Source organism: Ceratotherium simum, chromosome 23 (assembly GCF_057802395.1).
Source record: "Ceratotherium simum simum isolate JZ-2026a chromosome 23, ASM5780239v1, whole genome shotgun sequence".
Classification (NCBI taxonomy): Eukaryota; Metazoa; Chordata; class Mammalia; order Perissodactyla; family Rhinocerotidae; genus Ceratotherium; species Ceratotherium simum.
The window spans coordinates 40,366,091-40,392,320 of NC_141922.1; the positions used below are offsets into that span (position 1 = coordinate 40,366,091).

The window sequence follows — 26,230 nt, forward strand, 5'->3', positions numbered from 1 at the left end:
TGTGAAATATTTTGACTTCATACATAAATTTCATCTAAAACAAGGTAACTTAGATTGAGAGTAAAAGAAAGCAGAAGGTCATGATATTACTCTCTAAGTTAAAATCAAGGCAGAAACATTAAATGCAACAAAAGATCCCGGAGGCCCCTGTTAGTGTTCAGTTGCTAGTCTTGGCAGGACTGGGGGCTGGGAGGGGGTGGCACCGGGGAAGGAGGCTCGGGAGACTTGGCAGCAGCTATTTCAAAAGCTGCTTTAACAGAAATATAACAGGAGTAGGAGATTTCTCTCAGCTCGTGGAAGATAAATAGACAGAAAAATATGTAAAGATAGAGGAACCAAATACTTAATTTTGATCTGGCAGCTCTAATATTGACCTCTAAATCCTAAAAACAGAGAATACACTTTTTTTCAAGAGGCTGTGTTGTAACATTTACAAAAGTTAATTGTATAATTGGCCACAAAGAAATCCTTGATAAATTCCAGGAAGTTGAAATAGTACAGACCACATTCTCAGATCACAGTGAAATAAAAACAGAAAATAATAACAAAAATAGAAACCAGTAAAACTACCCCACCTGGAAATGTTAACACTACTCTTAAGCTGCAGCTAGGCCAAAGTAGAAACCAAGATTTCATTGTAGCATATAGTTTTAAAAATTATTATGAAAACACTTAATATTAAATTTATAGGGGCCAGCCCAGTGGCGGAAGTGGTTAAGTGCACGCGTTCCGCTGCGGCGGCCCGGGGTTCACCGGTTCGGATCCCGGGCGCGCACCGATGCACTGCTTGGCAAGCCATGCTGTGGTGGCATCCCATATAAAGTGGAGGAAGATGGGCATGGATGTTAGCCCAGGGCCAGTCTTCCTCAGCAAAAAAAAAAAAAAAAAAAAAAGGATTGTTAGCACAGGGCTGATCTCACAAAAAAAAAAAATTTATAGTTTATGACTAATGCTGTATTCAGAAGGAAATTCATTGCTTTAAATGGAAGTCAATTAAGCACTCAACTCAAGAAGTTAGGGAAAAAAACTAAAAGCTGAGGCAAGCAAAAAGGATCAATTAATAAAGATAAAGGAAAAAATTAATGAAATAGAAAACAGAAAAATAAATAAATAAACCCAAGAATCAGTTCTTAAAAGACAGTAAAATAGATCCTCCATAAGAAAAAAAGAAAAAATCTCAAATACCCAAAATTAGAAATAATACATATATACATAAAATGAAAATAAATATGAAAGCTCACTTATTTTTTAAAGGAAAATTACTATGGGGGAAATAGAGGAGGTGATAAAAAGCTACATCCTAAAAAGAAACAGGCCTAGACTTTCTTTTGCTTTTAACCTAGAAGGTAATGCCTTTAAATCTTTAAGGAACAGATTATTCTGATGTTGTTCCAACTATTTGAGGACGTAAGAAGAAAGCTTTCACTTTTTTTTTTCTTTTTTTTTTACATAATCATTATAAATACTGATCCCAAATAGCACAAATAAAGACTGCTATGAACTGGGGCCGGCCCGGTGGCACAGGCGGTTAAGTGCATGCACTCCACTGCGGCGGCCTGGGGTTCCCTGGTTCGGATCCTGGGCGCGCACCGACGCACCGCTTGGCAGGCCATGCTGTGGTGATGTCCCATATAAAGTGGAGGAGGATGGGCATGAATGTTAGCCCAGGGCCAGTCTTCCTCAGCAAAAAAAAAAAAAGAGGAGGATTGGCAGATGTTAGCTCAGGGCCGATCTTCCTCACAAAAAAAAAAAAAAAGAATACTATGAACTAATTTCACTACTGAAGATTGATGTAAAAATCCCAAATAAAAAATTAACAAGTAGAATCCAGAACAAATCATACTTTATGACCAACTGATCTTAATGAAACCAGTTCTTTTTCTTTATAGCACTTATAATAATTTGTGTTTATAAGTATAAAAGTTTATAAATATAAAATAGTTATATATTTATATATCGTTATGAGCTCATCTGCATCGCCAGATTAGTTCTTGGAGGACACAGACTATGTCTTTCTAGTTACCCTATAAAGACTTTACCTGGAACTGAGCATAGTGAGCACAAAGTAAACATTTGAATTAATTAACTAACTAATTAATTAATTATAGGAATGAAAGGATAGTTCTGTAAGAAATCCATTAATATAGTTCATGTTAATGACTCACAAGGGAAATATCATGTAATTATCTCAATAGATGTTGAAAAGTTGTGTTAAAGTTTAACATCCATTCCTAATAAAGAATTTGAAATACAATAGGAATAGAGAGATACCTGTGTCTTAAAAACATATTTCTTTTTTAAAATTTTAACTTTATTGAGAAATAATTGACAAATATAGTTGTATATATTTAAAGTATACAACATGATGATTTGATATACATGTACATTGTAGAATGATTACCAAGCTCAAGATGATTAACACATCCATGACCTCATATAGTTAACATAGTTAACTCTTTTTTGTGTTTATGTGGTGAGAATGCTAAAGATCTATCCTCAGCAACTTTCAAGTATACAATACTGTGTTATTAACTGTACTCACCATGCTGTACATTAGATCCTCAGAACTCATTCTTCTTATAACTGAAAATTTGTACCTTTGACCTACATCACCCCATTTCCCCCTCCCCACAGCCCCTCGCAACCACCATTATATTCTCTGTTTCTATGAAATTGGAAAGACGTATTTCTCTTAGACCAAAATCTGAAGCATCCCTGATGGTGAACTACCAGAAATGTTCTCACTGCATCAACAAATGAGAAAAAGAGGCCACTCTTCACTTTATACTCATTTGTGCTGTTTGGGTATCTTACAATGATCATTAATGACTTTTCCAAGAAAAAAATTGATTATGAAGATCATGTAGCAGACTTGAAAAATATTTATGGTGTCACGTTAAATGGAAAAGTAGCACACAACATTATACCTACCTTTATTGTGATGAAAAGCACACGTGAGCTGGAAACTGGAAATGAATGAGAGGTAGTGGTAGGTGGATGTTTTTTTTCACTTTATTTGTGATATAATATTGTTGGTGTAATAGATAAAAAATGGAACTAAAAAAGAAAATTGAAAATGAGGGCAACTAGTAAGAAAGAAATCTGGCTTCTAGTGAGTGGCTGGCTCCCCTTTGCTGTGGCTGCCATCTCCTTTCTCAAAGGAAGCTGGAGACTCATAGCAGAATCCTTTCAGCTGATCAGGAAGCTGGAAAGATATGAGGGCCTTCTCTATGCTTAGCACACTCTGACTGCCAAAGCCAAATTCATAAATAAAATATTTATGGCTTTCATAAGGAGACATTGATGGCAATTTGGGAAAATCCTTGGAAGGAACAATTGATGAAGAAACAAGAATCAACCAAGAGGGTTGAATTTCAAACACAGGTCAGCATATGTTATGCAAAAATGGTACTGTTATGATGATGAAAGTAATACATGTCTAATGTTGAGAATTAAGAAAACAGAGAAAGATACCAAGGAAAATATAAAAATCCAAGCAATTGAGCACTGCCGCACAATGTGGTGGGAGTGTGACTGGTACTCTGTAGAAGGCAGTTTCCCAGTATAGTTCAGAAGAACAGTGGCTGTCAACACAGTAGTTCCCCTTTAGGTGATTTTCCTAAGGAAATCAGCAGAGTGAAATACAAAAGATTTATGTTCAAGGATATTTATCATGGCCTCATTTTTAAGACCAAAAAAAAAAGGATACAATCTAAATATATAAGAATAGAGAATTACCAAAATAAGTATACATTCATACAAAGGCATACTTTACAGCCAATAAAAATCATGCTTTAGAAGAATTGTAATGGCATAGAAAATACTTAACAACAATGGAAAATAGGTTCCTAAGTAGTGTACACTGTATGACTCACATGTTAATGGTGTATTCATACTAGAGATAGAAAAATAACTATAAAGAAATATTCTCAAATATTAAAAATGATTTGGGGATAAGGGTTGAGATTACAGTTGATTTTCATTTTTCTTTCCAGGCTTTTTTCTGCATTTTCCAAAATTTTTTAAATGAACACATATACTTTGATAGTTAAAAAAATGAGTTTAAAGGTTCTTCATAATCTCAGTGCCTAGAGATAACCACTGATAGTCTCTTGATGTAGTTTCATGTAGCCTTTTTCTGTGCATACGTAAGTACTTTCTATTTTTATATATACGACATTAGAATGATATTGCATTACAATTTTGTATTTCCACCTGTCCTCGTCAACCACCCTCCCTCCAACAAAAAAAACTTAGAAGTACTTGACACTGGCCTAGAAATAACTTGCAGTTAGAATAAATAGTGATTAATCAGTTGGTGATTGTGCGTGCTTTGAAAATATAGTGATTAACTATAGCAACTGATAGTTTGTTTAGCTGTTTAATAAAGAAGTCTAGTTTTGTTTTTGTTTTGTGTTTAAGTATAATTTAACATCAGACGGTGGTTGACTTAGATGACCTTTAAGAGCCTTTGCAATCCTGAGGTTCTGAAGCTAATGGAACAGTGTGTTCAACTCCTTCTCTGTTAATGATCCCTTTGGGAAACCTGGCTGTTCAGACCATAAAACCATAACCATGTTGTGCTCTAATTGCAAGCAAAGTGTTTAGGAGGAAATCAAGATCTCTCAGGAGCTAACCTTACAAATATAAACCGTCAAGTGACACACATTCTATAGATATTTAAAATTCCTAGATTAGCTAAAATGTGACTATTTTCATAATCTGTAGAAAATATGTAAAAGGATCACGTCAAAAGACATTTTAAGATGAAGAGGGGCTGGCTGTAAGGGCCTCTTTGTTCAAATTGGGGGTGTGTTTTTAGAATTTATCACCTGGTCTCCTCTGTTAATTATGACTTTTAACGGAAAGAAAATGCCTAATTTCAAAGTGTGCCCTGGTACCCTTCAAGTTAAAGTATATTTTCAGTTTTTGGAAAAGGAGATTATGGGATGCTTTCCCTGGTTGGCCCTCACCTGCTATTTTAAACATATTCTTTATATATGTGCATTATATATATATAACCTTTTCAAAAGTTAAAAGGAAAAAAGCTCAGATGTATTATAACCAGGTAGATCATCAGCAACAAAGGTAGTATTTCTTCTTGACATTGCCTTTGACTTATAATTATCTGATTTCACATAAAAATTATTTTTAAACTTTCTGTGGGTTTCAGCTAAATTATGGAATTATATGCAACGGTAATTTCAAAGGACCTAAGACAAAAAGAAAACACTACCTTCTTCCTACAGAAACATGATGTTTCCAGAAAATGCTTCATTGCCTTAGTATTGATATAACCTTATCAAGGCACTTTTCCTTCATTGCCATTTGGAACCTATGAAAAGTTTGTTCTCATAAGGGAATAATTCCTCTTTAGCATAGAAAATAAATAGAGGTTGCTTATGTAAATCTTAGATTTATTGTTGACCCTGAGAAATGAATACTCAGCTCTGGTCCTGCATCCCATTAGCATCTTTGTCACAAAATATTTTTCATGAAACTGCTGGGCATTTACTAACAAAAGGGCTCAAACATAGACTTATTACAACTCTTAGTCAACTCATAGAGTGAGCTGCTTTTCACTTTCCAGTCTTCTCATCTATTTGGCTTTAAAATTTTTCAGTATAGTTTAACAGTTATTTTCCCATTAATGTCGCATGGACAGTCTGACTTGTCTTCTCTCCTCCTTTCATTGTTTTCTCCTTTCTCATGTACCAGTAATTATAACCTCCGCAGCATTCTTTCAACACTTGGGGTTGGAAAATAAGCATCTTGCTCCAAAGGTAAAAAGCACCCAGTCCTACAGCAGATCTTTAGCTGATTTAAGCAAATTTAAAGTCCAGCAAAGCTTGAGCAACTGGGCTACTGCTTGGCTAGTGTCACATCCTACCCCACAACCGTCTTCATTCTTAAAGCATAATCGGCGTATTTACTACTCCAGCATGTAAACTTAAGGTACTTATTTGTAATTCTATCTCAAATATGTATTTTATTTGTGTTTTTTGTTTTCTTTCAGCCTCATTGACAGTTATTTCAGTGAAAGCCGTCTCAGGCATGATCACTTTTTCTGTGACGGATAAACTGCAACTGACTTATCCCATCTTCTATGTCATGTTTATCATCATGATAGCATCTTGTGTTTTCCAAGTCAAGTAAGTTAGCGTCTACACTCTCACTAATCTTTTGACATTCCTGTGCTTCTCTGATCATTAATCTTTATTGGCTTCAGATGGTAATTAAAATTAGATGCAACTGATTTCTAAAGGTGAAGGGTGTATAGCTTATCCTCAACCAACATGCCTTGCTTTATCCTTCGCATCCAATAATCAGTTTTTACTAAGCATTGCCTTCACGTCTGTGAGTTCTAAAGTGCAGCCGTAATCCAGCTAAGTGCACTTTGATACTTTCCTGATGCTCTTCTGCTTGTAATTAATATCCATTGTACACAGGTTGTCATTAGCAATAAATCAAAGGAGCGGGTCCACATCCAGGATTTCATTTCTAAATATAGGAAATACATGAACCCTTCACCTTCATTTCTTAGCTCGTGCTCATTAATTGCCCAGGGATGGACAAAACCAGACGTTTGGCCGGGAGGGAAATCCTTTCCCCAGAACTTTACATCTTTGGCCAGAATTTTCTTTGTACCCTTGGGATCACAGAATGATTGTTTTATGTTTCTCTTGGGGCCTAATAGTGGTGACATGGAACATTTTTAATTTCTGCTCTTCTCTCCCCCCACCTCCATCCGCTCCAATCACTTCCCCTCCATTTAACATCATGATTATGCCTCTGCCTGCTAGGCTGTCTTGAGTCAACCAGAAAGTTTTCTGTTTACCCCAAAATGCTTTGCAAAAGCACCATCCCAGTGCCAGCTAGAAAATCAGAGCCCAAACTCGGGAAGAGAGTGGTTCCTTCTGTAGGTACTAGAAGTCAAGTCTAATTGTTATGGGTTGAATATAAGCCCTGTTTCAAGGAGTGTGGAGAATTACTGGAGAAACCCAGTGTTTTGTCACTATATGTCATTTCCTTGTAAGGCTGAGTGTGTTTCTAATACTTGAATCTTGCTATTTTTTTCATCTCTCTTTCTTCTGAATTAATTGGTACTGCTATAATATCTTTTGAAATTTAGTGATTAGCATCATTATCTTTAAACTATGCTTTATGAATTTGAAAGGCAGACTCAACTGAAGGTAAACTGCCTTCCTGTCACCCTTGTTTTGGTCCTTGCGTCTGACACTAGAACTATGTGAACACACTAGACTATAGAACTGTGCTTCTCAGCCCTGGCTGCCCATTAAAATTACCTGACGAGGTTTGTACATTTATATGCACATATATGCATACATGCACATGTATACGTGCATATGTGTGTGTACACACATGTAAACACATGCACAAGTGCACCTGGGCTCTACCTTCAAAAAATTTTTTTCAGTTGCTCTAGAATAGGACCTAAGGCATTAGTGCTTTTTATTTTTTATTTTTATTTATTTACTTATTTTTTATGAGGAATATCGGCCCCAAGCTAACATCTGCCAATCCTCCTCTATTTTGCTAAGGAAGACTGGCCCTGGGCTAACATCCATGCCCATCTTCCTCCACTTTATATGGGACGCCACCACCGCATGGCCTGACAAGCGGTGTGTCAGTGCGTGCCCGGGATCCGAACCTGCGAACCCCGGGCTGCCGCAGCAGAGCGCATGCACTTAACCGCTTACACCACCGGGCCGACCACATTAGTGCTTTTTAAAAGTGCCCAGGTGATGTCAGTGCAATGCACTGCTTTATAAAAAGGTCTAGTCCCTGACGGGGCAGCACAGCGCAGTTGTGGGAACCTGAAGCACGTTGGTGGCCAAAGTGAGAAGCTGAGCTCCCACATGTGCTCTGCAGCTGGAGTGCTGAGCATTGTTTTTGAAACATTAAACATTCCTTTACTTCTCCATCTTCTTTCTTGGCACGTGGCATGTCAATGGATAGCTGTACTATTCCCCAGATATGATATTTAACAGATTCTAGGGTCTATCCTAATGAATCAGCCCCAGTGATACTGGTCCAGCAGCTTGAATCGCTTCCAACTCAAACTTCTGTGGCCTCGGAATATGATTAATTGCTTTTCATTGTTACTGTTGTTGGTTTAAACAGACCATAAAACCTGACATCTGATCTCATACATCAGATGCATATAAGCTGTGACTGCTGATTGGAAATGCCCTTTTACTGCACTTCCTTTCCCTTTGTAGTTGTAGTTAAAGAACATGCATTTCTTGAAGTTATTGTTAACTTATTTCTGAGCATTTCTTAAAGCCAGAGCTTCACTAAGTGCCCTCTGCTCTAGGTTCCTGAATCAAGCCATGAAACTCTACAATACAACGACGGTGGTGCCAATTAACCATATTTTCTTTACAACCAGTGCCATTATTGCAGGTGAGTTTTGGCTTCCTATTCTTAGGTGATTCTACCCCCACAACAAGCATAAATGAAGTTTCTCTCAGAGTAAAGGAGAAAGCCAAGGAACCTTTAGGTTATAAGGAACAGTGGAGCCCATATCCTCCTAGCCTCCACCCAGTGTTGGAATTTCCTCCGGAACATCCTCTAGGACAGGTTATTCTACTTTGTGTGAATGCTCCCCGTGCTCTCTGCCTCCTGAGATAGCTCAGTCCCGTTTTGGATCACTCTAATTATTTGGAGAGCTCTATGTATTAGAAAGTATTTCCTTATACTGGAGCTGAAATTAGCCTCCCTGTGAATTCAAGACGCTCATCTTAGTTCTGCCTTCTGCAGTCTCCTCCTTGGCAGCCCTTCTGATAAGCAAAGCAGCTGAAGAGTCCTCTTGTGTCTTGTCTCTGGACCAAACATCACCAGTTCCATTAACTCTTCTCTCCCTGACCCTCCTCACCTTGATCAGAGAGTGGGGCCCCAACTGAATCCAGTGCTCCAGGGAAGGACAGACAGATTAGACTAGAAGCTACTAGCTTAGCTGTTCTGGCCTCTATTTTTCTACTGTTGCAGTTCTTTTATTTTGATGGACTTTTTTTTTAATATGTCAGATACAATAATGTTAAAAAAAAGAAAGTATAAATTTGAAACTTGGTCCAAACCAAAATACAGTAGACTCAGGTCTATCACTCCTAAGTTAGGTACTGGCATGCCCTCGTTCATTGGCTTATTGGATGTATTTGCTACCCTCTCATATTGGGAGTTCATTTCCCAATGCAAAGTTTATGTGTTTTGGAGGTAATTAGGGATTATCTGTTTCCTAATTGGCACATCTTTTTTATTTTGTGGCAAACAATGTGACTGCCAGTGGCAGTTTTTAGAAGTAATTAATGCAGGGGGCCGGCCCAGTGGCACAGGCGGTTAAGTGCGCGCGCTCCGCTGCTGGCGGCCCGGGGTTCGCCAATTGGGATCTCCGGCGCGCACCGACGCACCGCTTCTGAAGCCATGCTGTGGCAGCGTCCCATATAAAGTGGAGGAAGATGGGCACGGATGTTAGCCCAAGGCCAGTCTTCCTCAGCAAAGAAAGAGGAGGATTGGCAGATGTTAGCACAGGGCTGATCTTCCTCACCAAAAAAAAAAAAAAGGTAATTAATTTTCTGTTTCTCAAAATTGAATCTTTTAAAGAAAACAGATTGTATCCCAAGACATCTAATTTTTTTTTTTTTGTACATTTGTGTGCCCTAGAATTATTGGAAAAGGAAAAGAACAAGGCCAAAAAGAGTTGTAGTCGTGACATAGTTAATATTAATATGCTAAAGATGCATAAAAAATGTAGTTCTCCTTAAAAGGTTTTGTAGGAGGACCAACAGGGCTGGATGTCAAAACTCAGCACACCGAGTAATTGATGAGTTAGGGAGCCTGACACTTTCTGGGAGTAAGAACAGTTCATCTGACGTTACTGGAGTGCAGAACGGAGCTGAAGCTTCTTGACTAACTTCTCCTCGTTACCTTCATCAAAAAGTATAGCTTAATGGGACTTTATCAGTTTAAAGAGCTTGTACAAGACAAATGAAACCAGAATCAAAATTAAACAGACAACCCACCAGCTGGGAGAAAATATTTACAAAACATATATCTGACAAGGGGTTAATCTCCATAATATATAAAGAACTCACACAACTGAACAACAAAAAAACAAACAACCCGGTCAAAAAATGGGCAGAGGAAATGAACAGACACTTCTACAAGGAAGATATACAGATGGCCAATAGGCACATGAAAAGATGCTCAACATCACTAGTCATCAGGGAAATGCAAATCAAAACAACACTAAGATACTACCTCCCGCCCATTAGAATGGCTATAATCACCAAGACAAGAAACAACAAATGTTGGAGAGGATGTGGAGAAACAGGAATCCTCATACACAGCTGATGGGAATGCAAACTGGTGCAGTCTCTATGGAAAATGGTATGGAGATTCCTCAAAAAATTAAAAACAGAAATACCCTAGGATCCAGCTTTCCCACTACTGGGAATCTATCCAACGATAGAAATCAACAATCCAAAGAGGCTTATGCACCCCTATGTTCATTGCAGCATTATTCACTAAAGCCAAGAAGTGGAAGCAACCCAAGTGTCCCTCGACTGCTGATTGGATCAAGAAGATGTGGTATATATATACAATGGAATACTACTCAGCCATAAAAAAGGACAAAATCGTCCCATTTGCAACAACATGGATGGACCTGGAGGGTATTATGTTAGGTGAATAAGCCGGAAAGAGAAAGACAAACACCGTATGACCGCACTCATATGTGGAATATAAACCAACCCATGGACAGAGAAAACTGTATTGTGGTTACCAGGGGCAATGGGGGTAGGGGGTGGGCACAAGGGGTGAAGGGAGACACGTATATGGTGATGGACAAACAAAAATGTACAACCAAAAATTTCACAATGTTATAAACTATTAAAACATCAATAAAAAAAAGGTATAGCTTAAAATTAAAATGAGGGGCCAGCCCCATGGCTTAGCGGTTAAGTGCGTACGCTCCACTACTGGCGGTCTGGGTTGGGATCCTGGGCGCGCACCAACGCACTGTTTGTCCGGCCATACTGAGGCAGTATCCCACATACAGCAACTAGGAAGATATGCAACTATGACATACAACTATCTACTGGGGCTTTGGGGAGAAAAAGGGAAAAAAAGGAGGAGGATTGGCAATAGATGTTAGCTTAGGGCTGGTCTTCCTCAGCAAAAAGAGGAGGATTGGCATGGATGTTAGCTCAGGGCTGATCTTCCTCACACACACACACAAAAAAATTAAAATGAGATACCATATTTTGCCTACTAAATTAGTAAAGTTTTTGTTGTGTTCTTTTTATTGCAGTAACCAATACTGACAAGGCTGCAGTATTGCAAGCACTCTCATGGAGTTGGGCAGCGTGGTTCCACCCTCCTAGAACTGAGTTTCATAGTTTTTATAGAGCCTTAAAAATGTTCCTACTCTTTGATTCTACAACTCAACAACAACAACAAAATAACCCAATTTAAAAATGGGCAAAAGACTTGAATAGACATTTCTCTAAAGAAGATGTACAAATGGCCAATAAGCACATGAAAAAATGCTCAACAACACTAATCATTAGGGAAATGCAGATCAAAACAAGGAGATACCACCTTACACCCATTAGGATGGCTCCTAGCAGGAAAAAAACCCAGAAAATCACAAGTGTTGGTGAGGACATGGAAAAATTGGAACCCTTGTGCACTGTTGGTGGGAATGTAAAATGGGGTAGCCACTATGGAAAACACAAGGACAGTTCCTCAAAAAATTAAACACAGAATTACCATATGATTCAGCAATTCCACTTCTGGGTATATGTCCAAAAGAATTGAAAGCAGAACTGGAACAGATATTTGTACACCTAGGTTCATAGCAGCATTAGTCACAATAGCCAAAAAGTGGAAGAACCCGAGGTCCACTGACAGATGAATGGATAAAGAAAATGTGGTGTACACATACAATGGAATATTATTAAGCCTTAAAAAGGAAGGAAATTCTGACACATGCTATGACATGGATGAACCCTGAGGATATTATGCTCAGTGAAATAAGCCAGGCACAAAAAGACAAGTACTGTATGATTCCACTTATATGAGGAATCTGGAGTAGTCAGACTGATAGAAATGGATAGTAGAATGGTGATTGCCCAGGGCTGAGGGGAAGAGGAAATGGGGAGTTGTTGTTTAATGGAGTTGTTGTTTAAAGTTTCAGTTTTGCAGGATGAAAAAGTTCTGGAGCTTGATTGCACAACAATGTGAATACACTTAACACAACTGAACTATAAACTTAAAGATGGTTAGGACAGTAAATTTTATGTTATATGTATTTTACTACAATTCTAAAAAAAGGAAAATGTTTCTACTCTTTAAAACAGAAATTCCACTTCATTCGACAACAACAAAAACTCCTAAAATACTGGGACAAAATATATACAAAGAAGTTTATTCCTACTTTAATAAAGCAAAAAAAATTTCAAAACAACTTAAAATGCCCTTAGAGAAATGACATATGGTATATCAGTTCACAATAACGTGAAAACATTAAAGTGATTACAAGCAAGTGTAATAACGGGGAAAAATGCTTCAGAAATGTTTATTCATTTGACAGATACTCATTAGAACTGGACATGGCTTCTTCCTGAAAGAAACTTATTCTCTAGGTGAGGAGATAGGCCTCAGACTGAGAAAGCTCCTAGAGTACAGGACTCTGTCTTGTTCATCATGATATCTGCAGCACCTAGAACAGGGGCAGGCGCACAGGACTCGCAATAAATATTGGCCGACCGGCTAGCGAGGCTAACACCACACACACACAAATTTCATTCCAGGTAATATATAATTTAAAGGTGCCTTATTTAGTAAAAACTCTATGAAGGCTTTGGGACCTGAGACCAACAAGAAATCTCCGAGACCAACAAGACCAATAATCAGAGTAAACGACACATCCATGTTTTCCTTCACCCAAAAAGGAAGACCAGAAGAAGGAGATGGGAGAGGGGGTTGGCAGTGAGAAATGGAGCTGGGATAGCACATCAGTTGCTGCAGTGCCTTCCAGGGCCTGAGTGAGCATGTGGCCAGACCGACAGACCACGGGGCATTGCCACAAGCGACAGCACAGGCAGCAACTGGCCTGAAGTTCGCATGCTATGTCAAGGGCCCCAGAGTCCATGTAGACTCTCAGGTCAGGCTTGGTGACCCCAGGCCTAAAGCTGTAGGTGGGAAATGTTGTTTGAGTTTTGTTTTCTTGAATGTTCCTGTGAGACAATCGTGGACTGGATAAAAAATTTCTATTTGCAAAAATTACGTCAATTTTGTTAATTTTATAGTGATGATACTTATATTATGTAAAGTCTACAAATCTGTGTTCTTTTAGGAATCATTGAAAATCTAAGTATGGCATGTAAATATCTTTAAACTAAGCTACTGAATGTGCATTTTAAGGGTAACTATACTTAGAAAAAATTAATATATTAACATAATTTGAAAAGCAATGGGTAGCCATTGTAAATATTCTTACCCTAAAATTAATTTTGTCTTCTATTCCTGTTATAGGTATCATATTTTATCAAGAATTCCTTGGGGCAGCTTTTCTCACTATATTTATATATCTTTTTGGGTGAGTAAATGTCTCAGAGATCGAGTATGTGAAATCCTATTACTTTTATGTAGGATTTTTGGCATTGTACCTGAGGCATAGAAAATTGGAAAATAATATAAGAAACATCAGTTTCCTGAGCTCCTAAAAGAAAAATATTTTTCAATGTAACACGCTACACAGGGCTAAGTGTCTTTGACTTTGTGATTTAGGTATTTCTCTGAGGGTTCTGAAACGTTGGGGATTTTCACTTCCAGCCAAAGTCAGGATAAATCCACTGGCCCTTGTAGCTACTTCCCTACCTTTTCATACTATGTCAGACCTACCTTGCCCTTGGAAACCCCTAGGTTATATCTCAGTCAGGGAATCATGGATGCCTCTAGGATCACCTACAATAAAGGCCAATACTGGTCCCTGGCTTTGGACCTAATAGCATCAGATTGGTAGCATCCCTTTCTTGTGTCTGGGTGCCCAGCTTTAACCCTTCCTGGAGATTTGGTGGGCATCCTTGCTGGCGTTCTTGCAAACAGAGAGCAGAACTTTTACAGAATATCACCAGTGTATAGGATTTGCCGCTGGTTGCAACTGGCACCCCATTAATGCTTTGCTGCTGCTTGATCTGGTATTGTACATGGCCGTTGTTATGCAAACTGGAGCCCATACTAATTTCAGCATAGAAAACTATCTATCTTGAAAATTCAATTTCATAACATATTTGGGCAAGGCTAACCTTTTGGGTCTGGAAACTATGACTATTCTTATAGCCAAGGACAACTAAATTTCTTAGAAAATTAAGAATAAATTATTTTTTTGCTTGTGTTGCATGCCAGTAATGGGTCTGGGCACGCATGGATAGAAAATGAGACCTAGTGTATACCCAAAGGGTTTAGAGCCTGAATTAGCCTCCAGATGGTAAAAACCTGGGGCAGAGATTTATTGGAAGCTGCCCAGGTCTTGGTTCTGGGAACAAATATTATTGGCTGCAACAATTAAGACAAGTTCTAGGCAGCTTACCATGAGAAACAGGAAGAAGAAAACCAGTGGAATTTATGTCATCGTGTAGAATATGGAGCCCAGTTATTTAATACCATGAGTTGTTTCAGTCTTCTTGTGTTCTTTATTAATATTATTCTTACAGGTGTTTTCTGTCATTCCTTGGTGTGTTTTTGGTCACAAGAAATCGAGAAAAGGAACATCTGCCACAGTCTTACATTGATTTTGGAAATATTCCTGGTAAAACTGTATATTCTTTAATTTATAATAGAAAATCTTATCCTTATAAATTAATAATTGCTGGTATTATTTGGGGTGTTAATATAAAACATAATTATTAGCCTCAAAAAAGTACATTTAATGATGAAACCAGAGGTGATGTTTTAACTGTAAATGTTAATAATCATTTATTTGAATGTCAGTTTAGTACAATATAAAAAAACTGACCCTGTTTTCTTGATTTGGGTGATGTTGCAAATGTCTTTTTTGAGTTTCGTTAAATGGGAAAAGGGTAGGGAAAGAAACAGGGATTTTCTACCAGCAGCAGACCCCTGCCGCTTGGAGAGCTGTTGAGGGAACACCTAAGGACAGAAGGTTAGGCTGCTGAGGAACATCGTTCCTGGGGAAGACTGAGGTGGCCTGTGCACTGTGGGGCCAAGAGTGACGTTCGTCACAGTCACCTGAACATGAATAGCTCCTTCCCCTCTCCCTTACCTCATTCGTCCTCATTGGTGTACCATACATCGTCTCTCCAGTTCTCCACTCTCACTGAGAAATAACTCGTTTAGTTATATAGACAACAGAAGCAACGTCTAGAACAAAGGAAACAGTCTGTTGTATCCTCACATCCTCCCCTGCCCACCCACCCCCAATGATCTCCAGCTTTTCTGGGGATTTGGGGTGACCTGTAGGTTTCTAGACAGGAATAGTGATATTCTCATAGCTTCCTCCACCCTGGTTTTTAAACCAAGCCTTTGAAGCAAAAGCCATTAAAGCCTTGATGCTACAACTGAGAAAACATGGCCCTATGAATTCTGTGTTCTTGTTCCATTTGAGCCGTCTTCTCAACTAAGAGCCTTCAATGCAGGAATTGGCGTTCGTGGCAGAAGTGTGCATTACAGATCACTTGTATGGCTAGAGGTCCTTTGGTAAAGAAAGTTTGCTTATTTTTAACTCTATTTTTCATTTCACATAGCACCATATATAGGATCAGTAACAGCTTTCGAAGCCACTATGAAAGACTGTTTTTCTATGTTGTTATATGCGTTACACTAAAAATGGAAAAGGAGACAGAACACTGGGGAGAAAGGTTTGGAGATGGTGAAGCCTTCGTGTTAACCTCCTGACTGATCCAACCTGATTTCCGTGCCCAGCATAGTCGACCCTGTGGGGTGGGAAGACGGCTCTCTCATGTGGACAGCGCATGATCACATATCAAGGGACATGGAGTTCCATGGGCCTTTTCTTCCTTGACGTTTATCTCTTCTGTTTAGAGGGTGACCACATAGTATTAAAAAAGGTACTAAAATGTGGCCTAGATCAAGGAGAAATTATTAAGACTTATTCTTCTGTAAGAGCTCAAAAAACTTTTTATGATTATTATCTCCACAGGGAAACAAATGTTGGACAAAATACAACCAGATTCAAATGGCTTATCCTATGGAACTTTGCCTGATGGAAGTGACTCAACAAAGAGCCAAAGTGCAGAGAAGAAAGAGGTCTAAAATGCCGAGAGGGATGGCTGTTGGCCTGCTATTCGATCGATACCACCTTTTTAAAAAATTGCACATGTTCAGTTTGTGTCAGCAGCTATTTTATGCTGACATGTGCTCACATTAGTTTCAGTCATTTACCCCACCTCCGTTTCTATGGACAATCAGGGCCTTCCTAAGCTTTGACAGTCTAATGTTTTCATGGAATGTAATTTGAAGTGTTCCCCATACCCTGGACCTCTCGCTGGTGATCATCTAACCAGCTAGATCTTAATTAGAGCCTGGCTCCCCAAGCAGGAATGTCACACAAAAATGTGCATTCACGATTTGGCTGGAGAACACTTAGGTTGCTTTTCCTACACGGCTTGCAGTGTCAGTTGCTTTGCTTTAAAAAGAGACACTTTAGCCCCACAACCTCACTCCTGAACCAAAGGTTTGAGAGCATTCATTTTTCCTAAATTAGAATGGTGAATCATCTTTTCAGAAAACTAGCCCTATTTTAACCATCCTTTGAAAATGAAGAATGTCTTTAAAATTAGAATTTGTGAGCGGCTTCTGTGATGGTGTATACCAAAAAGACCTTGGCTGGTGGACTTTTTAAGCTTAAGAAAATTAAAATTTAAGAATTAGGACCTATTATGCTTTAATTAAAAGTGAAGAAAAACTTCTATGCCTTTATTTGTTTAGATCTTCTAATTTATCAAGTGGGTTTATATGTTTTAATGCTCAACACAGTTTCAAGAATCATATTTAAATTCTTAGTGATATTTTCACTAACACACCATTTCTGCCTCAAGTCATTGTCTCAAGCTTTGTAAATTCTTCTAGGTAAAAGGACCGTTATGATTAGAGAACTGGATTTCATTTAAATCTGTAGACATAGAACACAGCCAGGTGGTGCAACCTGAGTCTCGGGAGGAGGCCCAGTGCCCCTGTTCCCCGAATGGCTTTTCTGCTGCCATTAGTCGCATATCTACTAAGATACATTTGCAGGCAGAGTCCATAATCATATCTGTTACTTATGATTTACTTAATATTTAAATTAGAAGAAAAGAGCTAGCCTTCGTTGTAACCAACATCAGATAATAATCCCTATCCTTAATGACATTTCAGACCCTTCCAATCACTCCTGACATGTCAGTCCAATAATATTTCAGCCAATTGTCTTGCATCTGTGTAGGCTGTTTAACTGAGAGCTGTTGAGACTGTAATCGTAACTGCTTTGGGTCTTTTTGTTCTGTTCTTTGTCATAACCTACACTCCTGACCAGACCAACCAAACCTGGCCACACAGGCGAGATTCGAATTCATCACCAGTCTATGAATAATAACCTGGAGCCCATGCCTGGCTTTTAAACTCCTGGTAACAATTCCTGCCATGAATTCAAATCAAACAGGCATATAATTTACGGCGTGTTTTACTGAATTGGTCCAACATGTTGGCATTGGAAAGCTCGGCTGAGAAATGAGTCTGGTGTCTTCAACTACAGACTTCTGGTGACTCTTACTGGTTTCAAAGATGGGAAAATAATTAGACCGAGGGGTTTTACTTGAAGTACGACTACATTTATAGCTACAGCATGTGGTTTTGAGCATTGTAGAATTTTGCCCAGAAACAAGCATAGTGCCAATAGTTTAGTGGTCGCCAACATTTGTGTCTTTTAAAAGTTTTGAGAAATGACATTGATTATGTGCATTTAAGCAATCTGGCAATGCTTTAGAAGTCCAGGTAACATATAAAATATATTCAGACCCAATTTTACTTTCCATATTGCTGCTCCAAAGTAAGGTGAATAGGAGTTTTAGTTGTACGGGCTTGTAAAGATTGTTTAAATTACACAGTGCACGACAACAACCAAAGCCAGCCCAGTCCTTCTCTTGGCGTTGTGAATTGGGGACCTTTAGCCAACACTTGGCTCGTCTGACTGTTTGTCTAGACCAGGGGTCTGCAAATTTTTCCTGTAAAGACGCAGAGAGTAAATATTTTTGGGTTTGTTGGCCATATTTTCGCAACTACTCGACTCTGCCATTGTAGCGTGAAAGCAGCCGTAGACACTGTGTAGATGAATGAGCCCGGCTGTGTGCCAGCAAAGTTTTATTTACGAAAACAGGTGGCCAGTCCACAGGTTGTAGACTTGATCTAGACTCCTCTTCTCTTGGTCTAGACTAGCTCCTTGGGCATTCAAGAATTTAAAAAGTGACACTTCATGGTTCATGACAAACTAGATACTATGGGAGTGTGGAACCATGTTTTGATATTTACATTAGGATCTCGTTGCTTATATAAGATACAAATAGAAGCGATGAGTTCATTGTTGGTGCCTAAGTTTCTCTCTCTTGCAGGCAGTGGTTCTTTTGTGAGTACTGCTAACTATATTGGAAGAGCCTCTCCAATCCCACACTCCAAGTTGATAATAGCTTCAGAAATGAGTAGTAGTTACTTCTCATGTAGTAGATTAAAGCAGAGGTCTTTACTATCTGGTTGTCTTCAGTTTAAATGTTTGCTTGCCCTATAACGATTGTACTGTCATTACCAGAATCACTTGGAAAAAAAACCAATAAAAAATTTCTCAAGTAGTGACTCAATGTATTTTTCAACCCCTCATTCCACCCCCTTAAGCTCCTGGAGGTTCTCTTTTGTGGCAGAGAAAGAAAGGGAAAAGACAGATTTCATAGATTAGTGCAATTTCGGTGCTATTGAAGAGTAATGGTGACAATGTGCAAGTTTGGCTCCAAAAGAAGCAGGTGCAATGGTGGACACGACTCAAATGGATAGTAACATTGAGCCAAATTCCCGAAGCCAAGAACGCTCTTTATGCTCCTTGTTTCCAAGCACATGGCTATACATGGCTATACGTGCTCGGCCACGTCGAAGGCTGCCTCATGTTTGCCAATTTAATAGTGATATTATGGACATAAATGTAGCAGTTACTAAAATGAACTTTCCCAACAGCCTTCCAGCCTGCTTTACTTAAATTCATGGCAATTATAGAAGCAATCCTTAAACTGGGCAACTGCAAACCTAATGCACGTGTCTGGCACCAGTGGATATGAATGCTTTAGTGAGGTTGCTAGATAAACACCACACATTTTGAACTTTTAGAACAAGATCTCAGAATTGAACCCAACACGATCATGTGGGGAATTTAGAAACTGCTTCTAATCGTCAGACTCATCAACAGTCTGGCTCTTATTATGGCCATCTTGAAGTAAAAGAATAAAATAAAATTCCACACATACATGGTTTCCATGCAAATAGAGACCAGTCTTGGGCTATTAAACATAGTGTTTTAGCAATTGTGGTAAATGCAGGGAAGAGCCTTCCCACTGAGGAATTCTTGAGTCTGTCCCCTCTCTCACCAACCTCAGGGCATCACACAACATGCTGTCCTGTGCCAGGAGAGCAAATCAGTTACAGAAGCTGTGGCCCATCCAAAGAAGCACTTTTTTTTTACTAGAAATGGAGGAAACTCCTGCTGCAATGTTGGTCCTTATTGAGACTTAATGAGTCCCAACCACAATATAAAAGAGAAATATCAATCCCACTATCAAATAAATGTGGTGTTTCAGGGTGCACCCAGCTGGGCCAGATGTGGCCAAGAATTTCATAGAGTTGCAGGCGAGATGCAAGATAGTCTCTGTGTTCCAGGAAAGAATCTCCTTCCCAGGGAGCTGGCAAGTGCATAACTGACAAGGAGCCCATCCGTTCCTGATGGGACCAGCACGCATGTACCAAAGCCACTTTGCACATTTGAGCTGCTGCTATCCAGACACGAACTAATCCTTCCAGCACTCACGCAGCCCACTTTTGGAGCCTTTTCTTTCATGGTTCTAATTTGAAAACCAACCTCAGCAATTTTCTGAGGCTTGGGCTCTACTCCTTCTGTCCAAAGCACCTCACCTAAACCTTCTAAACACGAACAAGGAAATGGATCAGCTCAAGAACTCTTGACCCAGGGACTCAAAGCTTGAGTTATTTGCTTGATTATAGACTACTAACCCAATTACCACATGCCTCAAACTTAGCAAATATTCATTAATTCGCTCAAACATAATTGATCACGTACTATTTTCAATGTAATGTGTTTAAAGTTATTAGGAATATAATAATGGACATGAAGACCAGCTCTTCAGGAGCTTACTGTCTGGTCAGGGAAACAACAGCTTTCATTGATCGAGCCCTTCCTACATGCCAGGCACCACGCTAAGGCTTTCACTTACGCACTTATTTCATCCTCACAATTTCTCTATCAGGGAGGTCATTATCCCTACTTTACAGATTGAAAAACCAGGGCAAGAGGCAGGGCTGGGACTAGAGTAAGGACGATGGGCACCTAGGGCACAAAATTTAAGGAAGCTCACGGAAATCGCACTCTCAAGGTGGTGAGAGGGCTGACCCTGCACTTGCAAGGCCCTGAGAGTGAATGCCTCCTTAGATTTTGTGCCCTAGGCACCTCACTGCATCCTGGCACTAGCAAGAGGCATTAAGTGACTTGACGAGTGCCATTCAGCTGGCAAGTGGCAGAGCTGGGATTTGAACCCAGAGCATCTAACTCTGCAACCCACATTCTTCCCACTAGTACAAAAATATCTACACCGCACACTAGAACTTCAAAAGCATCTTAAGAGACTTGAATAAAGGGCATGGGAGCCCAGAAGGGAGAGATGTCACTTTTGGCTAGGGGACAGTCTTCAAAGGAATTGGGGATTGTAGTAGATTAAATGGTGGCTCCCCAAAAGATACGTCTACCTCCTAACCCCGAGAACCTATGAATGTGAACTTATTTGAAAAAAGGGTCTTTGCAAATGTAATTAAGGATCTTGAGATGATGTCATCCTGGACTACCTGGGTGGCTCCTAAATCCAATGACCAGTTTCCTTATAAGAGACGGAAGAGGAAAAGACATGAACACACAGAGAAGGAGACCATGTGAAGACAAAGACAGAGATCAGAGTCATGAAGCCACAAGCCGAGGAATGCATGGAGCACCTAGAAACTGGAAGAGGCAAGGAGACGTTCTCCCCTAGAGCCTTTAGAGGGAGCACAGCCCTGCTGACACCTTGATTTCAGGCTTCTGGCCTCTAGAACTCTGAGAGAATAAATTTCTGTGGTTTTAAGCCACCAAGTTTGTGGTAATTTGTTGTGGCAGCCCTAGAAAACAAATACCAGTACTGAGTTTTTCTTTGAAGAATTTGGACATAGGAGGAAGCCCATGAGCAAAAGAGAAGCTGAATAGCTCAAAACAAGCTTGGGAAAAGTCTGTAATGTTGGGTAATATGAAGAGGATGATGGACGAGAAAGGCGGGTTAGAAGGCCTTGAGTGACCAGCTCTGACATGGACTCAAGAGTTTGGGCTTGATTTGGGAGGTAAATGATGGCATTCATTGCTGGAAGTGCAGGGTAGACCTAAGGACGTAATCAAAAACTCACCTGTCAGAATTTAATGACATTTCCCCTTTATCTTTGTTAGTCATTCACTGTCAATATTAGATGGCATAATAAACATCCAAGAAATAATGATTGAATTCAGCGTTTGTGGCATATCACGTCCTGACCAAGTGTAGCAGGGCCGTAGGCTGGACAGTGACCGCTAAGAAGGCCTCAGGCAGGAAAGCTGTGCCCAGAGAAGGATGCACTGGGCCAACCAGAGCCACACTCTCCAGAACCTGAATTGGGAGACATGGAGAGAGTGGAGGTAGGAGTGAGGGCTGAAACTGGACGGCTTCCTAGAGAGATGTGAAGGTAGAAGGGGACAGCTAAGGGCCACAAGCAAGCATTAGTAAGTCAACTGAAGTTATAGAGAAAAAGGAATCAAGAGAGTAAAAGAGCTAAGAGCCAAATCTCTCGCCAGAGGAAGCAGAAGCAGATCCTGCAAGAGAAGCAGAGACTGGGGGAGGGGCTGACCAGCAGAGCTGTGTGACTCCAAGAGCCAAGGCCCAGGTCAGTCTCGGGAAGGCCCAGGTGTGAAGCTCACTCTCTAGCTCGTGGGCGTTCTTACAGTAACAGCCAACCCCTTGTCCAGCTGCCTGGGGAGACTATCTGTTCCTGGACACTAAAAGGGCCTGATTTTTCCCAGGGCTCATTGGGTTTCCAAAGACATTAGTTAAATGGGGCTGCTTGCACATAAAGGGAAAGGATGAGCCCATTTGAGAAATGCTTCATGAAAAACAGGAGGCCATTCTTTCGAGAATTCATTTATAGTGCAGAACTGTTCAACAGAGTCCATAACCGACAGGGGACAGTCTTCAGATAGGAGACGGAAGAAGGTACGCCCAAGAAAATGACTAGAAGTCCCCGGTAGATCCTAGGCTTAATCTTGATGAACACTATAACCTTGTTCTTTTCTAAAGGGGTAGTTATTCTGACGTGGTAATTTAAGGATGGCCGAGGCGTCTGCTGAGTGAAAGAGGGGGTGAAGAATGAGGTCCTGGGGGAGCAGGAGACCTAACATGAACACATTTCTACGCAGAGAGAACGCACAGTGAGCCCCAGTCACGCAGACAGGAAAGAAACAGAGAGCTCGACAGCAAAAGAGCCCTTTAATTAAGCACCTCATTCCTCGACTCTCCACCCGCCAGGGAGTGCAGATCTGAGCAGGTGGGTCTTAGAGCAAACCCAGCAATGCACCCCACCCCGCCCCGCCCCGGGATCTCACTGCACCCCTAGGCCAAGCTGGGAATTCCTAGTGCCAAGTTTGCTCTGCCTTCAGGAACAGTCTGGGCATCCCTATGGACCCTGTATGCCACGGCCATCCTCTCCCTTAGGGGGAGGTCTCCTGCTGCCAGCCCGGGAGACTGATGCCCCGGGTGTCAGCACAGACAACCCCCTTCTCAACTGCTGATGGGAAAGCAGGCTTCTGCGCAGGAGGACAGAAATCTGTCACCGGGCACGGGCGCTCTCCTCACGGGCCGTTCCATGGGCTTTCTCTAAAGCAAACCACCTGCTTCCTGCCCTGGCCAGGCCGCGCCTTCCCAGGTCTCTGCAGGGCAGAACCGAGTCCAAACCACTGCTGAGGAATGACAGCCTTGGCATAGCCTCGGCTTCTATTTGTTGTTCACTGAGGAGCTCTGTGGAATCCAGACTCATTTTCCAGCAAAACTAGGGAAAGTAAAGACAGCACCAAATAAAAATAGATTCCCCATGTTTCCTGTTTGCTCAGCATTGTTGCTCTCGGCACAGGCCAGGGGCTTCGCTGGACATCTGGATAGAAAGACCCTCCAAAGAACACTGAAAAGTATGATTGATTTCTTTCTTCTCTGTTTCTATTTCCTTCCTTTTGTTGTGTGTGGGTTTATTTTGGGTGTCTGCTGGGTTAATCCCCAAATCTCCTTTTCCTAGTTCTGTTTGGAGGGAGACAAATTGCTGGGCACTTGTGTGCCTCTGATGACCCTGTTTTCCCTGTATAAAGTAGAGCTCATTAATTCTGGCCTGCTGGGCCTCAGAGGGAAGATGTAGGAGAAACCATAGGTGGCTCAAACGTGAAAGGACTGTGGACAGAGGGGCTTGTGGCCTGGCACCAAGACTTCAGGTTCTTCTAGAGAATAATGCACAGAGAGAACAGAGTCGACTGCAAAGCAGGTGACAAGACAGGAAAACTCATCCAAACGGACGTGAGCAGAGGCGCCCCAGACGTCAGGCTTAACAACACATGTGCAACTTCAAGTCCTTTCTTAAAACCACGGGGATGTCAAATATGTTTGGGGAAGAGGTCTGACCGGTGAACCAGCCATTCCCGGTGGGCCGGGGGTGACAGGTCTTGGCTGCAAATTGGTATTGGGCCCCTTCACACAGCCCATGCGCCCAACATGTTTTCTCCATCCAAAAGCGCTGAGAACAGCCTCACTTTCCTGACTGATGTTTGCACCACAACAATAAAGTTAATAATGGAAAAAATATTTATCCCACAGCCAGGGACACTCTCCACAAGCAGAGCATTGGATCTACAATCTATCGACAGAAATTGCCGAGGGCAAATTGAAGCTTGTTAACTAATTTTTATGAATGATTGAAACAGCAAAGCAGATTTATTTAATTTCCATAATTTAAAAATTGACGATTACATAAATATCTTTAGAAAACTGTCAGGATGAAAACCATCCTATTCTTTTTTTATATATATATAATTTTATTTATTTATTTCCCCAAAGCCCCAGTAGATAGTTGTACGTCATAGTTGCACATCCTTCTAGTTGCTGTATGTGGGACGCCGCCTCAGCATGGCCAGAGAAGCGGTGCGTTGGTGTGCGCCTGGGATCCGAACCCAGGCCGCCAGTAGCAGAGCGCGCACACTCAACCACCAAGCCACGGGGCCGGCCCAAACCATTCTATTCTTAAAAGAGAAATGAAGCGAAGTTTTTTTTTTTTTTTTTTTTAAAGATTTTATTTATTTATTTTTCCCCCAAAGCCCCGGTACATAGTTGTCTGTCATAGCTGCACATCCTTCTAGTTGCTGTATGTGGGACGTGGCCTCAGCATGGCTGGAGGAGTGGTGCCTCGGTGCGCACCCGGGATCCGAACCCGGGCCGCCGGCAGCGGAGAGCACGCACTTAACCGCTAAGCCACGGGGCCGGCCCTGAAGCGAAGTTTTAAAAAAGCCAAACCAACACGCTACTGGAGGGGACTGTCATGGGCTGAATTGTGTCCCCCTAAATAGATACGTTGAAGTCCAACCCCCACTACCTCAGAATGTGACTTTTTGGAAATAGGGTCTTTATAGAGGTAATTAAGTTAAAAATGAGGTCAATAGGGTGGGCCCTGATCCAATATGACTGGTGTCCTTATAAAAATGGGAAATTTGGATGCAAAGAGACACCACACAGAGAGAAGACGGTGTGAAGACACAGGGAGAAGATGGCCATCTAGAAGCCAAGGAGTGCCTGAGGCTACCAGAAGCTAGGAGAGAGCCATGGAGCCGATTCTCTCTTACAGCTCTCAGAAGCAGTCAACTCAGCCCACCCCTTGATCTTGGACTTTTACACTCCAGAACCGTGAGACAATAAATTTCTGGTTTTCTGCCCTTCAGTTTGTGGTACTTGATTACAGCAGACCTAGCAAACACAAGGACATCTGTCTCCTTTGGCTCCCAGCTTATGACCCTCGTGCTATGTTTGGGGAACCTCCATGATGCGACCCTTGCTGGGAAGCAGAACACCCCCACGCTTCCGCTATGAAAGCTGAAAAGGCAAGACTCCCTGTCCCCAGCCCTTGGAAATTGACGCTCCCTCCCAGAACACTGAGTCTGGAGCACCGGGCAGTTTAAAACATGTTCTTTTGCCACCAGCAGTGGCGGCATCCAACATCCAGTTGTAATGGTGCCAGTGACGCTGCCCAGTGTTTGCCGGAAGCCTGATCTCGGCCATAGGTCCAGCCATTTGGTTTCACTTGGTTCCGGCCCTTTATCCAAGCCCAATCCTACAGTCTTCCCATTGATTCTGTGAGCCCCCCCAGCAAATAAATCAGTGCCAACCAACAGAGAGCTGAGGACAGCCACAACACCTTGACTGGCATTTCCAACCCCTGCTCGACTGCTGCCCCTCGGACGTCTCGCTCTCAGTATGTCCAAAGGCAAAGTCATCACCTTTCTCCTTTCCTCTTCTCTCCACCCCTGCCACCAAACTACTTCTTTTAATGGCAGCACTGTGCTCCCTATGCCCAGGCTGGGCCTCTGGGCCCTCTCTGACTCCTCCCTGGGCTGACAGCCAGTCACTCAACAGTCACCTGTGACCCCTCTCCCTAGCATCCCACCCACACTTCCCCATCTTCCCAGACCCCTGGCTGCTACGCTCATTTTAGGTCCTCCCTGCCTCCCTCCTGAAATACTGCCGGTTTCCCACTAGTTTGCCCCATTGTCTCTGCTCCCTCAGATTCCCGGGCACGCTGGGGGCTGAGGCAGGGGGGTAAGGATGGGTGGAGAAAGGCCCGA

General features: G+C 41.2%; 1 protein-coding gene across 4 annotated transcripts in view; it reads left to right on the top strand.

The window, feature by feature from the left end:
• Positions 1-19,047, top strand: part of NIPAL2 (NIPA like domain containing 2) — a 72,208-nt gene extending 53,161 nt beyond the window's left edge. The window contains exons 6-10 of one of the 4 annotated variants that reach the window (XM_087447598.1): positions 6,017-6,152; positions 8,339-8,427; positions 13,561-13,624; positions 14,742-14,836; positions 16,208-19,047. In XM_087447598.1, coding sequence (XP_087303724.1) covers positions 6,017-6,152; positions 8,339-8,427; positions 13,561-13,624; positions 14,742-14,836; positions 16,208-16,320 — 497 coding nt within the window. In that variant the 3' untranslated portion in view covers positions 16,321-19,047. The remainder of the gene's footprint in view (positions 1-6,016; positions 6,153-8,338; positions 8,428-13,560; positions 13,625-14,741; positions 14,837-16,207) is intronic. The other 3 variants (XM_004431199.3, XM_087447597.1, XM_087447599.1) reach the window with 3 other exon arrangements.
• The last annotated feature ends 7,183 nt before the right edge of the window (positions 19,048-26,230 follow it).